The 16,322-nt window shown below is 38.4% G+C and overlaps 1 protein-coding gene across 1 annotated transcript; it reads right to left on the bottom strand.

Moving 5' to 3' along the window:
* Positions 1-7,384: 7,384 nt before the first annotated feature.
* LOC144642126 (uncharacterized) lies at positions 7,385-16,154 on the bottom strand. Its single transcript, XM_078501118.1, has 6 exons — positions 14,982-16,154; positions 14,096-14,304; positions 13,015-13,140; positions 11,345-12,438; positions 7,967-8,340; positions 7,385-7,421 (listed from the first exon to the last, which is right to left on the bottom strand). Exons 1-6 carry the CDS (start codon positions 15,077-15,079, stop codon positions 7,385-7,387), a joined length of 1,938 nt encoding a protein of 645 aa, XP_078357244.1. The 5' UTR covers positions 15,080-16,154.
* Positions 16,155-16,322: the final 168 nt, after the last annotated feature.

The raw sequence follows: 16,322 nt of genomic DNA, 5'->3' as shown, positions 1-16,322 counted from the left end.
GCAAAGACTCCTGCGAAGGCCTTCTAAGTGCCAATGAATGCTTGAGTGCCCTTAAGACAATGGAATCAAATAAATCCCCAGGCTCAGACGGTTTCCCAGCAGAGTTTTATAAATTCTTTTGGAATGACATCTCTACTCTTTTTGTGAATGCAATCAACTGGTCCTTCCAAAAGGGGCTATTATCCGTCACCCAGAGGCAAGGTATAGTTTCTCTTTTACCGAAGAAAGACAAAAACCCCATTCTCCTAAAAAATTGGAGGCCAATCACTCTTCTGAATTGTGACTACAAAATTGCAGCTAAGGCGATTGGAAATCGAATTAAACGTGTACTTCCAAAAATTATTGACAATGACCAGAGCGGCTTCCTAAAAGGACGCTCCATCGCCGAAAATATTTTACTAATTGATGGAATAATAAACTTTGCGGATAATACGAATAAACCCGGTCTCCTGATGTTTGTAGACTTCGAAAAGGCGTTTGATTCGATCGAGTGGTCTTTTATAGAACGAGCTCTCATACACTTCGGTTTCGGGCCCTCGCTGGTGAACTGGTTCAGGCTTTTCTACAAAGATGTCTCCAGCGCCATCCAAAACAACGGTTGGGTCTCAGAGCATTTCATCTTAGGTAGAGGGGTCAGGCAAGGCTGCCCGATGTCCCCATACTTGTTCATAATAGCAGCTGAGATACTAGCCAATTTTATAAGAAGGGATAAAGACATAAAGGGGTTTGAAACGAATGAAGTAGAACACAAACTAAGCCAATATGCAGACGATACAACCTTAATACTCGACGGTTCTGAGGGCTCATTTCTTCGTGCAGTTGCAGTCTTGGACGGATTTCACATAATCTCTGGGCTCAAGGTGAATTACGAGAAAACAAAAGTGCTATGGGTGGGTTCAGCAAAAGAAAGAGAACCAATAAAATGTGACAAATCGGAAATTTCCTGGGTGAAAGGAAAAGTATTTGCACTTGGAATTTGGTTTGCAACAGACAGGAAGACAATGCTCCGCTGCAATTACGAGGTAAGGATCAAAAAGATAGAAAGTGTAATTGAATCATGGCAGTTTAGGAGGCTCAGTTTAATCGGAAAAATTACCATCATTAAAAGTCTCCTGGTTTCCCAACTGGTCTATATTTTAACGCCGCTAACCACCTCCGTAGAAGCATTACAAAAAGTCAATAAAATGTTTTTCGATTTTCTCTGGGATGGTAAAGGAGATAAGGTTAAAAGGATATTTATAACCAAAGATTACAAGGAGGGCGGCCTAAAAATGATTGATATAAACAAGTTCAATCAATCTCTCAAAGTCTCCTGGATCCAAAAATACCTGGATCCGACAAATGATGGGAAATGGAAATTTGTTTTCGAGGACAGTCTTAAAAAGCATGGAGGAAGGGATATTTTCACCTGCAATCTTCACAAAGACGACATCCCCACGTTAGGGGTCTGTAACCCCTTCGTCCAAGAGGTACTGGAAGCCTGGGCAGAGTTACATTTTACGGATGTCACTGACATCACTGATGTAAATGTTGGTGACCAGATCATCTGGTACAATTCTCTTATTCGAATAAACGACCGACCCGTTTTCCATAAACATTGGTTCAACCACGGAATTTGCAAAATTTCCCACTTATTGGACGAGAATGGCACCCTGCTTAGGTACGACGAGCTGAGGATTAAGTTCCCCGAGCTAAAATGGTTTGAATCATTTGCCGTTCTTTCAGCTATAAGGTCATTTATAAGGAAGCTACATAATCCTCAGACGCCAGACAATAACATTATGAAAGGAGTATCTTTAGCTGATCTTACCTCTAAGAGTAAGATCAATCATTTTGTGTATACCTCTCTTTTAAAGAGAGAAAAAATCCCACCCATTGGAAGCCAAGTAAAATGGCTGAGAGACCTTCATGTTCAGAACGACTGTGAGGTAGACTGGAAAGTAGCATACACAATTGCTTTTAATTGTACGGCGTCCACCAAATTAAGAACCTTCCATTTTAAATTCTTACATCGGAGGATTGCCACGAATGATTTTCTGCAGAGAATCAATCTTATACCTTCAAATAAATGTTGCTTCTGTGCAAAACAAACAGAGACTATCATCCATCTTTTCTTGAACTGTCCCATAACGCAATGTTTTTGGGAAGATATTAAACAATTTCTCTTTCAAAAGGGCTTTGGGACTGAGTTTGTTCTCACAGATCTCCATTTGATGGGGCTGTTAAGAATCCCGACTAACACAGCCGTTGATCTTGTGCTTCTAATTGCGAGATATCATCTTTACTCCCGGAAATTAGGCGGAGCGCCTCCTTGTTTGTCTGTTTTCTTGAGTAAGTTGAATTCCATTATTCAAATTGAAAAACAAATAGCTTTGCATAGTAATCGTTTGACCGCCTTCACAAACAAGTGGAAGAGGTTTCTCTGTTAATCTCCTCTACACATTTTTCCCTATAAATTATCTCCATGTTTTATCCGTTTGAATTATCCACCAATCTAGTTTCTGTAAACCAAGTGTTGGTTTAGTTTTTTTTCAAATGTGAAATTTATTTATAGATCCGTCTAGCCATTATGTAGTTTTTTTTTTTTTTTTTGAAAAATTTAATCTAGTCGACTGTTTCCTTTACTAAGTAGTTGCTGTAGCGTCATTGTTATTTGTATACATGCATAGTTTTTCTGCTGTTTTTTTTTTTTTTTTTTTTTTTTTTCCTTTTTGCACTGTAATTGTGGCATGAGGCATTGTTAGTATCACTGAAAGCATAGCAAAAAACAAAAGAAAAAGAAAAGAAAAAAAAAGAGAGAAATATATATGTAGATTTAAATAAGTAATAAGCAAATACAGTATTGTAAATTAGATAGTATTGTAAGTTTTGTAATGTTAATATGGTAGGTAACACCAGTATTTTATTAGGATATAAGGTATTGTCAGTATTGTTAACAATGTTTTCTTGTACTGTTAGTAACTGTAAGTAATGTAGTTAATGTTAGTATTGTAAGTAATGTTAGTTTTGTTTAAGTAATTTGTGGTATTGTAAGTATTGTTAGTATTGTAAGAAAATTTGTTGTTCTCAATAAAAAAAAAAAAAAAAAAAAAAAAAAAAAGAACATGCTAAAAGAACAGTCTGGCAATAGTTTTACATTAACAATTTTTTATAACGTGAAAAAGATCTATATGAGTGGGATCTAGTAAATGTAATTCATGAACGATGATTACAAATGACCACTGCTCACCATTAGAGTTCTCAGTAGCTCAGTGGATAGAGCGTTCAACTAGTGTACGGAAGGTCGTGGGTTCGAGTCCCATCTGTGAATTCAGATTTTTTTTCTGAGTTCTTTCTCTCCACTATTATTTATTTATTGATGATCACTGTTCTATAAAATCACACAAATTCCGTACCAAGCAAGAGCGACTGTTTAAATCGGTTGATTCGAAATAAGTAATATTGTAAACAAAGAGCGCAATTATCCACATAAGCACCGATTACAGCATTATTTCCCAATTGTATTGTTCAATTTGAGTAATTAATGTCACAACACTTCACACGCCACAACAATTCCAGACATACAGAAATCGTAATTCTGGCAAACTTCTTCAGCGATTATGCATAACATTTACAAGTATCCAACAACCTGCAAAATGAAAAAAGGCACGCACGTTGACCTTCTGGTAAAGGCTCCTACGTGCTAAACATTTTCAACCCTAACTCGTTGCCGATCGTGAACAATGATTACAAACAATGTTTGTAATCATTGTACACTGGATATACTTACACAAATCAGGGCACTGTGGCTGACACAAATACGCACACAAACACCAATTAAGGCGGGTTTACACGGCAGAGAAATTTGGGTACGGACCTGTCAGAAAAACGGTCCGGACTTAACCACTTTTGTAGAGAAACAGTTTGATAAAGAGTTAGCGTTATTCTTTTGGTAAACATATGTCTAACCTTTTAAGAAAAGAAACACTATTTCGTCTCTACTAAATTAAGAATCAGAATTCATTGTAAAGTAACCGTACACCACAAAAACAGCTATTATGTTGCAATCATCGCATGAGGTAGCAATCACTCGCGCGAGGGTCCTGTAGCTGTTAGTTGAACTAGTGTCCGAAAAGCCTTGGGGGGGGGGGGGAGGTCCATCCAACCCCTTCTTGTACGACGGTGGGGATATGAAATTGCTTGAACGTCCGAGGGTTAAATTGTGCTCATTCCTCCGCCATTATTTTTCGGCTGAGATATGGGAAGCAACACTCTGGCTTCGCGAACCTCTTTACTATATTATTCCGTAAACTCGACCCAAAATGACTAAAACCTTGGACCCTCTTTTTATAAAACTGTCTTTCATAAGCCCCGAAACGTACTGGCAACACATTCAGCTACCTCCTCCTTTATTTCTGGAAAATCAACCTGTTGATGTCATAACATAACGGTGCCAAAAGAGCCGCAAGAAGCTTAAGTCCATAATAGATTATAGTAATTTTCAAAAGTAATGCGATTTTAACATTAGAGTTTCTCGACTACACTAATAATTCATAAAGTTAAAAAAATTAACATAAGTAATCGAAGAAATGAAGGTAGTTTTTGGTCCTATCAAGAAGATATATGACAGACTTTGTCTACAAAGAGTTTTTATCGCATCTTCAAACGCCTCGAAGTTAATCGAAAATACTCAGCTGTGTGGTGTATGTTGAACTCTCTACTTGGTGTTTGGAAATGCGATAAAACGCTTGTTTTGATATAATACATGAAAGTCTTTCATTATTTTTTTTTGACACATTATTAACACAGGCAACTCAGTCCAGTCATATATTCGTATTCATATATTCGACCATTATGTCATCTACTCCAAGTGAGGCACATTTGAACCTACAATTGACCTGCTACCAACGTATCAAGGCTTCATAGCTCAGTTAAGTTCGTAGAGCAACGCACCGGTATCGCGGTAGTCTTGGGTTCAAAATGCAATTGCTTACGCACTACGAAGATTACATCATCCATTTCATTCCAGTCCATAATAAAGTTTATTACGACAGTTGTAACGAACAAATCATTGCTTGGCTGAGCTGACTGTAGAATACTAACTACCTTACAACAGTTCATTGTGGCAATTAATGTATTTACAATTACTTGTTTGTCCTTATTGGTTCAACCTCTGAAATTGTTAGTGGAACTGGTGTCCGAAAACCCTTGGGGGGGGGGGGGGGGTTGGGGGTCCATCCAACCCCTTCTTGTACGACGGTGGGGAACTTCGCGAACCTCTTTACTATATTATTCCGTGAACGACCCAAAATGACTAAAACCCTGGACTCTCTTTTTATAAAACTGTCTTTCATAAGCCACGAAACGTACTGGCAACACATTCAGCTACCTCCTCCTTTATTAACATAACGGTGCCAAAATAGCCGGAGGAAGCTTAAGTTCATAATAGATTATAGTAATTTTCAAAAGTAATGCGATTTTAACATTAGAGTTTCTCGACTACACTAATAATTCATAAAGTTAAAAAAATTAACATAAGTAAAAATATAATCGAAGAAATGAAGGTAGTTTTTGGTCCTATTAAGAAGATATATGACAGACTTTGTCTACAAAGAGTTTTTATCGCACCTTCAAACGCCTCGAAGTTAATCGAAAATACTCAGCTGTGTGGTGTATGTTGAACTCTCTACTTGGTGTTTGGAAATGCGATAAAACGCTTGTTTTGATATAATACATGAAAGTCTTTCATTATTTTTTTTGACACATTATTAACACAGGCAACTCAGTCCAGTCATATATTCGTATTCATATATTCGACCATTATGTCATCTACTCCAAGTGAGGCACATTTGAACCTACAATTGACCTGCTACCAACGTATCAAGGCTTCATAGCTCAGTTGGTAGAGCAACGCACCGGTATCGTGGTAGTCATGGGTTCAAAATGCAATTGCTTACGCACTACGAAGATTACATCATCCATTTCATTCCAGTCCATAATAAAGTTTATTACGACAGTTGTAACGAACAAATCATTGCTTGGCTGAGCTGACTGTAGAATACTAACTACCTTACAACAGTTCATTGTGGCAATTAATGTATTTACAATTACTTGTTTGTCCTTATTGGTTCAACCTCTGAAATTGTTAGTGGAACTGGTGTCCGAAAACCCTTGGGGGGGGGGGGGGGTTGGGGGTCCATCCAACCCCTTCTTGTACGACGGTGGGGAACTTCGCGAACCTCTTTACTATATTATTCCGTGAACGACCCAAAATGACTAAAACCTTGGACTCTCTTTTTATAAAACTGTCTTTCATAAGCCCCGAAACGTACTGGCAACACATTCAGCTACCTCCTCCTTTATTTCTGGAAAATCAAACTGTTGTTGTTGATGTCATAACATAACGGTGCCAAAATAGCCGGAGGAAGCTTAATTCCATAATAGATTATAGTAATTTTCAAAAGTAATGCGATTTTAACATTAGAGTTTCTCGACTACACTAATAATTCATAAAGTTAAAAAAAATTAACATAAGTAAAAATATAATCCAAGAAATGAAGGTAGTTTTTGGTCCTATTAAGAAGATATATGACAGACTTTGTCTACAAAGAGTTTTTATCGCATCTTCAAACGCCTCGAAGTTCATCGAAAATACTCAGCTGTGTGGTGTATGTTGAACTCTCTACTTGGTGTTTGGAAATGCGATAAAACGCTTGTTTTGATATAATACATGAAAGTCTTTCATTATTTTTTTTGACACATTATTAACACAGGCAACTCAGTCCAGTCATATATTCGTATTCATATATTCGACCATTATGTCATCTACTCCAAGTGGGGCACATTTGAACCTACAATTGACCTGCTACCAACGTATCAAGGCTTCATAGCTCAGTTGGTAGAGCAACGCACCGGTATCGCGGTAGTCATGGGTTCAAAATGCAATTGCTTACGCACTACGAAGATTACATCATCCATTTCATTCCAGCCCATAATAAAGTTCATTACGACAGTTGTAACGAACAAATCATTGCTTGGCTGAGCTGACTGTAGAATACTAACACCTTACAACAGTTCATTGTGGCAATTAATGTATTTACAATGACTTGTTTGTCCTTATTGGTTCAACCTCTGAAACATATTGCATTGTAGTATCTAGCAACATAAAAAGGAACCTCCTGGCGAAACACACACTTATATACACTACTGACTACCCTACGGTAATTTATTGTGGCAATAAATTTATTTACTTGAGTGGCGTCACATTCTTGACATTCTTAAAAAGTAATACAGTGTAGCATTTAGCAAACTAAAAGGCAACCTACTAGTTCATCAACAGATATTTCTTTCTTGGCAACTACTTTTACTACTTTGTATCTTTGGTCGTTTATTTCCACTCAGCGCGTTACTTGACCAAAGATGGGTCAAGGGATGACAGTGACCTACAAAAAAAAAGCTTTTACATAGTGAAAATATATATGATCTTAATCCCAAATTTATAAAATCGTGGATCAAAACCCAATAAGACGGCCTTAACAGTTACTTAACAGTTCTTGTGGCCGACTGCGATCTCCAAAACCACCGTCCTTAGCACCAATTCTAATGCCTCGAGAACCATCTCTTGAAAATATTTTCGGTTCAAAACCCTTGGTAGATAATTTTCATAAATCCAACTGTTTTGAACACTCCGGTATTGACGTGATTTCTTTCAAATGAAAGAAAATTTCATTCAGCAATTGCCGCTATGTTTACTTGCCTGGATGGCATAGATGGTGTGGCTTAGTGGCCAAGCCCTGAAATGCTATATTCACCTCCAAGCGAGGTGGATAAAAAGTCATAAACCAGAGGTTCTTGACCAATAACAATGTCGCATTCTTATATCCACCTCTTGAAATTAGACTAATGACATATGTTTTTTAGGTAGGCTTACATGACAGTGCCCATAGTTAAAAGTTTGTTTTTGTATACAGTATTTTATTTTACTCACAAGGACTGCTCATGTAATTCAGTCGTCGGCTTACGTACGGCGAAATTAAGAACTGAAAATAAGCAGAGCTCCGTTTGGGTCTCTTGATGACATGTTGTGTGGCTGCATTTCTGAATCAGCGTCATATTATTTTCACTTTCTTCCCCTTCTTCACGAAGGACATCGATGGCGCCACTGTTTTTCACCTCAAGTTGTAGCTCAGGTTCATCAATTTGTCCAGTTTGAAGCTGGTCTGAAAGAATGTTCTCTCCTTCAAAGCCTCGTATCTCTCCTTGTAAATCGTTCAGAGGCAGAAGCAAACCCAGACAGCATGAAAAGGACCAACGTGGATTTTTGCGCCACACTTTGATGTAACTATATAGGGACGTCGCATACTGAACTAAAAGTCAAACAACAAAAGACACAAAACAGCGTCATTAGCTTAACTGTGCGCCGCAATCCAGAGCACTGCTTGTATCAAACGCTTTGTTTTAATAATTATTATAAATGTCCTCATGTAAGTGTTTCATCACTAACAGTGTCTGTTACTGTCAGTTAAGACGTGACTAGTTTTAAAGTTATATCTAGTTCAAATTCGTAGCTGATAACAGATAGTCAGATAGTCAGGCCTCCCCATCCAGACCCTTCACTGAGGATTCCAAATAAAGATATGTTAATGTTTGAAACGTCCACAATCCAAATGACCACTTCTATTTTGAATGTTTAAATGTAAAGGCAAAGTCTGCGTTTGAGCCAAGTGGTCCAACAGGATGAAGCCTTGTCTCAGTCTTAGTCTCTGTCTCAGTAGCACGAAGCGACTAGGAGTATTTCTACTCACCATGACCCTTGCCAGGCCTTCAACCAGGACCGCCCAGGAGTCTAGCACCTTCCGAATTTAAATGCTTATTAAACTTTAAACCTATATACAAAGAATATAAAAATGTGGCTGCCATGTATTACATTATATTTAAAAAAACGGTAATTTTGATCAGTTAAAACTAAAGAATTTACAAAACCAGGCCATTTACAACCCTTAATTGAAGTAATATTAACACTGCCATCTTACCAACAAGTATCGGGGGTTGAAGCGGAATATTTTCACTTAAAATATTCATTATTCCCCGCCCATTTTTCACAAGTATTCATTATTCCTTGCCTATTTTGAGATCAATATTCATTATTCCTTTAAATAGGTTGATGTTCCCAGGTATACAATTTTCAGACCCACAAAACGAGAGCGGTCAAATATTCGATTCTAATTCACAAGTTGTGCACAGCACACTGGACATTGTTCTGCTGCTATCCTTCTGGAAGGTGTTAGTTCATCACTTATTACATGCTTTTTTAATGGTGCCCTCTAGTTACACCTTCAATGGCCTTGACTAAAGTGTAAGACGCATGTGGCTTCTTTATTTGCTGACTAGCAAAATAGTACCCCCAAAAAAATAAGCCAAGCAACATGTTTCAGTGAAAAGCTTTATTTAACAAACAATGACGATAATGCGGTCCAACCAATGAGTCTATATAATCTGGAAAACAATGAAGTGTTGCACGATGTTTATAAACAGTTCTTTTGTAGGCCATTGTACAAACTTGTTCGAAAACGCGTTTATCTCCTTAACATCATCACTCGTGCAATCAAGTCTAAATTAGTGCACCTAACAGAAATACATAATTATATCACACCCGCTTTAAGCGAAGCATAGTCTTTTGAAACATGTACAAAGACAACAACTGTACGTAACCATAACGACTTGTCTATCAAGAGTTACTTCTAAACCAATAAGTGAACAGCCGATGAAAGATAAATGTAGTGTTTGCCTTCAGGAATAACAGGAATGGTACAAGTGCCCACAAGTACGTCAACGGGCCACATAATTTAAAAGTAGCATTCTGTTACCAATCTGAGTATTATTCCTATATCATGACACATTTTACATTGAGCACCGCTTTATGCGTTATCTATTTTCAGCTGTAGCTGTTAGATCAGCTTTGTGATTTTTCAAAAAAGTTCGATATCACCGTAATCTAATACGGGTTGCTGTTCTCCCTGTTCGTGTACGACAAGGAACCCTGGATGGTCCTTCCGGCTGTTCGTCGTCTGAGGCATCTGAAGCCTCATCCTCGGAGTCAATGTCACTGTCTACGCCTCCTTTGAGTATCCGCTCAATTCTTAAAACTTCTTGCTGCGAAATTGTGTACAGTTGTTCATTTTTGCAGACCCTCATTGACTACAACTTCGACGCGGTCAATAACTGAATACGGCGAATTTCGACAATCTGAATATGACAGTTGTCGGTAATCTTTCTTTCGATTGAAATATTGTCCTCATTCTCCTGTTCTTCATCACAAGAAAGATGCAGTGTTACTCGGTTGCGACCAGTGCCGTAGCAAGGGTAAAATAAGTGGGGGGGGGGGGGGGGGGGCACGCGAGCTCCGAAGACGCGAGCCGCTAGGGGGGTCTGGGGGCATTCCCCCCCAGAAAATTTTGAAATCTAGAGGCTTGGAAATGCTATTTCCAGCGTTCTCCAAGAGCTATTTGTGATTTACGCATATCACGAATTATTTACTTCCTACACTGTCTCAGCAAACCAATTGCAATGCACATTGAAGAGAGTATAACACTTGCAATGTCAATTACGAAATCAAGAGCGGATGAAAATAGAAAACCCACTGTCTCTGTATCTTGAAACCAGCAAATGTTTCACCTTTCAGAGTCATCGTAGTAGGTTCGTAGTTACTAAACTGTCTGAGTTGACTTAGAGGCAAACGTAGACTTCATCGGCAGGTCGTTTTTTGAAAATTTCTCAAACAGGGGCTTGCGCCGCTGGTTGTCCCCCACAAACAAATGAAAAGAAGTACAAATGTTATTGTTTCAAAACTGTTGGGAAATAAAATTTATTTTCAACGTTTTATACAGGACTGTTTTTACTTTTTGGGGAAAAAAACTGGGGGGGGGGGGGGGGGGCGGACACGTTCAAGTTAAAAATAGCTTGAAAGCTTTACTTACCTGTCTTTCCTGTGCTTTCCCATCTTTACAAATTCGAACAGTTCTTAGATCGTAACCAAAGCGTCAAAATTTAAAGCGGTCAACTGAAACATGTGCTTTGAAAGTGACGTCACAAGAAAATATCTTCCTTGGGGAGTAGTCCGCGTGGCAAATTTTGCAAGCTTAACATAAGGCAGATCTAGAGCGCCTGCCAAATATCGAAAATATAGAACACCTGCGATTCTCATTTGGAGACAGAGAGGGTGAGGACAACTTATTTTATCTTTGCAAGTATTCAATATTCTTGATTAAAAAACTGAATATTCAATATTCCTTACAATTTTGAGCCAATATTCAATATTCCTTTACAATTTTAAGCCAGTATTCAATATTCATTATTCCGCTTCAACCCCCGAAACAAGTAGGCCAATAACCAAAGTATTTGCTCCAAATACCAATATTTTAAATGCCACATCATCCTTGTACGTGTCTTTCGAGGCTGATATGTTTTCTGCTGGAATTCTACTGACAGCTCCAATACCCAGGTTAACAACAGTAACGGCAAGAGACGTAGCCATTAATCTGTTTTCGGTCACGTCTCGTATGGGTTTAATCCAGGAGAAGAGCAAATTCCCGAAGACGAGTTCCTTCGTGTATGAAATCTTTCTTGATTTTTCATTGTCCTGTAGGTTTTGACTTCGTAAGATTATTACTTTACGCACTCCGTAAAAGACAACAGAAAGACTAATAACAGCAACATTTATCACCATCATCACAAATAATCTTCCAAAGGCATCAGCGCGAAAATTTGAAGAAAGGCAGTGAAAAGGTGCTATGTGAAGTACATCCATTTGAAGTGTTTCTGAATATTTGGCGATACCTTGCAAGGAACCTGGCCATTTTATGTACGAGAACGTTTCTAGTAAGCCATAGGTGACCTGATAAAATCCAATTACGATCTTGACTTTTGACAAAAGCATGTCTACTAGGGGTCGTTTACGTCCCTTGTTATTTCTTTTTTTGCCTGTCCACACCATAACTAAAACGATTATTAAAACAATGACCACGATTATCGACAACTGCCCAAAAATCCACTTTTTTGATGGACAAACCGAGCATATTTGCAACTGTTTGAAGTATCCTGGGCTACAAACAGCACAAAGTGGACCTTCGTATCCACTCTTACAGGAAGAATCTAAGCCACCTTTGCAAGAGTCTTCTCGTGGGCACTTGTGAGGCGTTGGAATCGAAAAAGGAATTTGTACGCTGGAAATATCTAATGATGGCGACGATTTTAAGAGATTCGCAATGTAATCTCTGTAGCGAGCTGTGTACGTCACGTTCCGCCATTCCCACCAATAACCAGGTTTTAATGAGGCGTAATCATCTTGGCATTTTAGTCCACTTTGTCCACATTTGTGACATTTCTCAAACATATGTGTTCGATAAGATCCTTCCAAACATTTACAAGCGCGGTATCCAGCAAAGAAATCCGTTTCTGTTCCTGTTGAACAAGACAGTTTTAATACAAAAAGGTTTCAATGCATTTATGGTGAGTTCTTCATTGAGCCAAGTGGCATATAGCTCGTCGGTACCCATTTAAACAACTGAGTGGAAAGAGGGACAATGAGAGTAAAGTGTCTTGCTCAAGAACAAAACACAGTGACCCCTGACAGGGCTTCAACCCGGAGCGCTTGATCCGGAGTTCAGCGCGCTAATCATCCATTGACCACCGCGTCCACCCCGTACCCATGTTTTTTTACAATTTTCTAGTGTTGATGCAACCTGCACAAAACTCAGTCAGGGGATCTAGACAAAGCACAGGTTCGACGTTCCCTTTATAAGATAGCACGATACCAAAGCAACAAAAAATAAAATGTATTCGTAAAGAACATAAATGTAATATTACAATGAACACATAAAAAAAATAGAAAAGCTGGCCTAAACAATACAATATTATACAATACAATAGAGCGGTCGAGACACTAAGCTAAAAAGTACTTAGCTGGACATCCATGGCATAGAAGTAAATGCCTTACTATAGTTATATTGATCTCAGGTGTCGCTGATTGATTATTACCTTCAGGGCAGGACTTGCAATCTTGTTTATTTGTTCCCGGTGCTTTGTCAAATGATACAAAAGAACCATTTGGACATTCCTTGCATCCTGTACCTATAAAGCCGACGTCATCAGAGTAAAATCCTCCTAAAATAGAATAAACAAAAATTGTATACTTTGATATTTTGGAGATAACGATCAGTTTTCCGTCGCAAGGCTTTTCCCCTCTTTAGCTCGCCGGTACCCATTTAAACAACTGGGCGGAGTAAATACAGTAGCCCCGGGCATGTGTGATGTCATTTTTGACCGATTAGCTCGCAGAGTTTGCATGTTTCAATGCTGAATAAGCCAAAGTAAATCTATATTAAGTCGAAACATCTTCGGATCTTCCTCGGCAATCTTCGGTAATCTTCGGAAATCTTAGGGAATTTTTTTGGAAAAGTTCGGAAAATATTCGGAAACATTCTTACGACCTTCGAGCACTAATTTGAAAATTTTCGGAAATTTTCGGAAAATGTTCGGAAATCTTTAGAAAATCGTCAAAAACGTCGTAATTAGTAGGTTCATATAATAAACAGAATAATACATGGCTGCTTGGAGATATGAAATTTATCTTCTCGGGTTCAAAACTGATACAGTTTAACCTCGATATAACGAAGGGCCAAGGGACTGGCAATATCGAGGTTCTTTTCCATACATTTTGCTATTACTGGGACGAAAAATATCGTTCGTTATATCGAGGACTTCGTTAAATAGAGGTTCGTTAAATCGAGGTTATACCGTATCTCACTCGTTCGCGCTATCGATTTGAACACTCGAAGAAAATTTCAAATCTTCGCGCAACCATGTATTATCCTCTTACCCGTTATGCATTACAACTGTATTTTGGCATGCCTATTTGGTTACATGTTTGTTTGTTTGTCTGTTTACTTGCTTGTCTGTTGTCATGTTTATTTAACGAATGCGTTTGTTTGTTTGTTTGTTTGCTTGTTTGCGTGATACAGTATGATACCACCGGAAACGTCCTTTTAAAATGTTTCATTTCCCTAGTACATTCTAATAAAATATAAAAATCGATAGCAAAGAATGCTTTGCAACATACCAGGAGGGCATTCTATACATCCATCAGCTCCTTTGGTGGAAACATTGGCAAAGGTACCCAGTGGACACGGCAGGAATGCAGCGTTATTCACATGCCACCTGGTTACTCGTCTGAAGCCCGAAGCCACAAGAGCCTCAGCAAGTGTCTTAGCGAGCCCCGCATAGTGATTTGTAATGTAAATGGCCTCACTAATCGAATTGATAGGATTCCTATGAAAAAGGAATTCGTCTTTTTAAAAGTAACAAAACTAGCTGCCTTCGCTTATACAGTAGAACCCCTCTAACTCGAACTCGGATAGCTCGAACACCCGCGAACAAACTCCCATTTCCCTTGGATTTAACCCCACTTTTCAGTCATGTTTACTCACTTTACTCAAGCTTGGAAAATCTAAATTCGTTTTCCTTGATCAAAATTTTGGTCAAACTTACCCCGATAACTCGAATTCAGATTCTTGCAACTCGCCACGAATGCCCACTGAAATATCCCATTAGCTCCTTTTGTCGTGTAATCGGATTTAAACACTAAAATGAACACTACGGCAATTTGATTTTTATGAGAGGAACGAACGTATTTGACAGTCATTATCCAATCTTATCATAGGAATGTATGACCGTGTAAGAGTTTCTGACGAGATAAGTTTAATTTGCACTGTACTGTGCATGGGAGTACTAACAAAATCAGAGAATGATCTATATAAGGTCCCCGGGGACATCCTCGTGGCGTTATTTTACCCTCGCGGAACTCTGGCCACAAATAAACTATATTCCCTCAAAAAGTCACGTGATTATTCAATTCTAAATATAATTTACAGGGCGTATAAAGAGAAGGTTTGTCTAAAAAATAATCAGTACGAAAATGTAATCATTTACATCTTAAATGTACTAACAAATGTATTGTGACATTTCTTGTTTTTTCACTTTCATTTCTTGATGTGATGTATATCAACTTTGCAATAGTTCTACTGACGACCACCCTGAAAAACATTAAAAAAACATTAAGCAGTATTTTTCGAGTTCATTTCTGATATTTGAAGCCAGGGCAGTATGTGTGTGTGTGTGTGTGTGGGGGGGGAGTGATTACTCAGTGTGTGACGTGCATGAACCCTTTGACTTCTTCAGACTTAAATTTATGTGATTCGTGTTTCCCGATTTGAGGTGCGACATATCTACTTCGTCACATTCAAGAATTGAATTGTGATTTTACCAGATTTTCAAACAGCCAAAATGTTTGTGTCTCAGGAAACCTAGAAAAATGTACTCTATTTTTTTTATTTAAAACGCTGCTTTTTGGAGCACTGGAACTGTTAACGAGCATTTTTTCAAAAAAATAGATATTTATTGCCGTAGGGTGATTTCTTTCCTAAAATTAATGTTCATAGATAATGTTAAAGGTCAAGTTGTTCACCTCTAATTTCAGAATAAAAATTACTTGCCCTGAAGAAGACTATAGTTGTACTAGTTGAAACAAAGTGTCCTTGTCGTAGTACCAGACATGCATTTTAAATAAGTTGTTCTCCCCGTCACAGTAGCCTCCGGTACGAGCAGTTTTTACCAAAAGAGATCCAGTAACACGAAGTTCTGGGTTTGTTGTGCGTTTTGTGGACCCTTGCATTCAAAAGTTTATTCTTGGTTTATTGAATTCATGGTGATTATTCAAAGTGACAGCTTCGCTATGACACAGTGCTTCTTAAAAAGGCAATGGACGTGCCGATATAATTTGAAATTCACTAAGAGTGGCTTGCAATTCGCCTTGCTAAAGCATATTGTGAAATCGAATTATAGTCCGATTTAATGTAAAAATTCCGATTTGTCGTTTTTTCAGTCAGAATGTTTGCCCAAGATAAAGCACTGTCAAGAATACTTGCTAAGTGACTGACTGACCGACTGACTGACTGACTTGCTTGCTTTCTTGCTTGCTTGCTTGCTTGCTTTCTTGCTTATATACTTCCATACTTCTTTACTTACTGACCGACTGACTCACTGACTGACTGACCGACTCACTGACTGACTGACTGACCGACTGACCGACTGACCGACCGACCGACCGACCGACTGACCGACTGACCGACTGACCGACTGACCGACTAACAGTAACAGTAACAGTAAATCTTTATTGTGCCTTACACTCCAAAGGGAGGTATTGGTCTAGTTACAATAAAGGTGTTATAGCAACTATGCTAACAAATTACTTAATAACAAACAATGAAATTACAATGCAAACGTTTACG

Source organism: Oculina patagonica, chromosome 2 (assembly GCF_052425735.1).
Source record: "Oculina patagonica isolate OP01 chromosome 2, crgOcupat, whole genome shotgun sequence".
NCBI classification, from domain to species: domain Eukaryota; kingdom Metazoa; phylum Cnidaria; class Anthozoa; order Scleractinia; family Oculinidae; genus Oculina; species Oculina patagonica.
Note: the sequence above shows the minus strand (reverse complement) of the source record. Positions and strands in the feature narration are given on the sequence as shown.

Excerpts from the sequence above, each read along its gene's own strand:
- LOC144642126 (XM_078501118.1), bottom strand. The coding sequence starts at position 15,079 with ATGTTTTTCAGGGTGGTCGTCAGTAGAACTATTGCAAAGTTGATATAC. Across the intron at positions 12,439-13,014 it reads TTGCAAGTCCTGCCCTGAAG|GAACAGAAACGGATTTCTTT; the intron begins GTAATAATCAAT and ends CTTGTTCAACAG. Across the intron at positions 7,422-7,966 it reads GAATTACATGAGCAGTCCTT|GTCACTGTCATCCCTTGACC; the intron begins GTGAGTAAAATA and ends TTTTTTTTGTAG.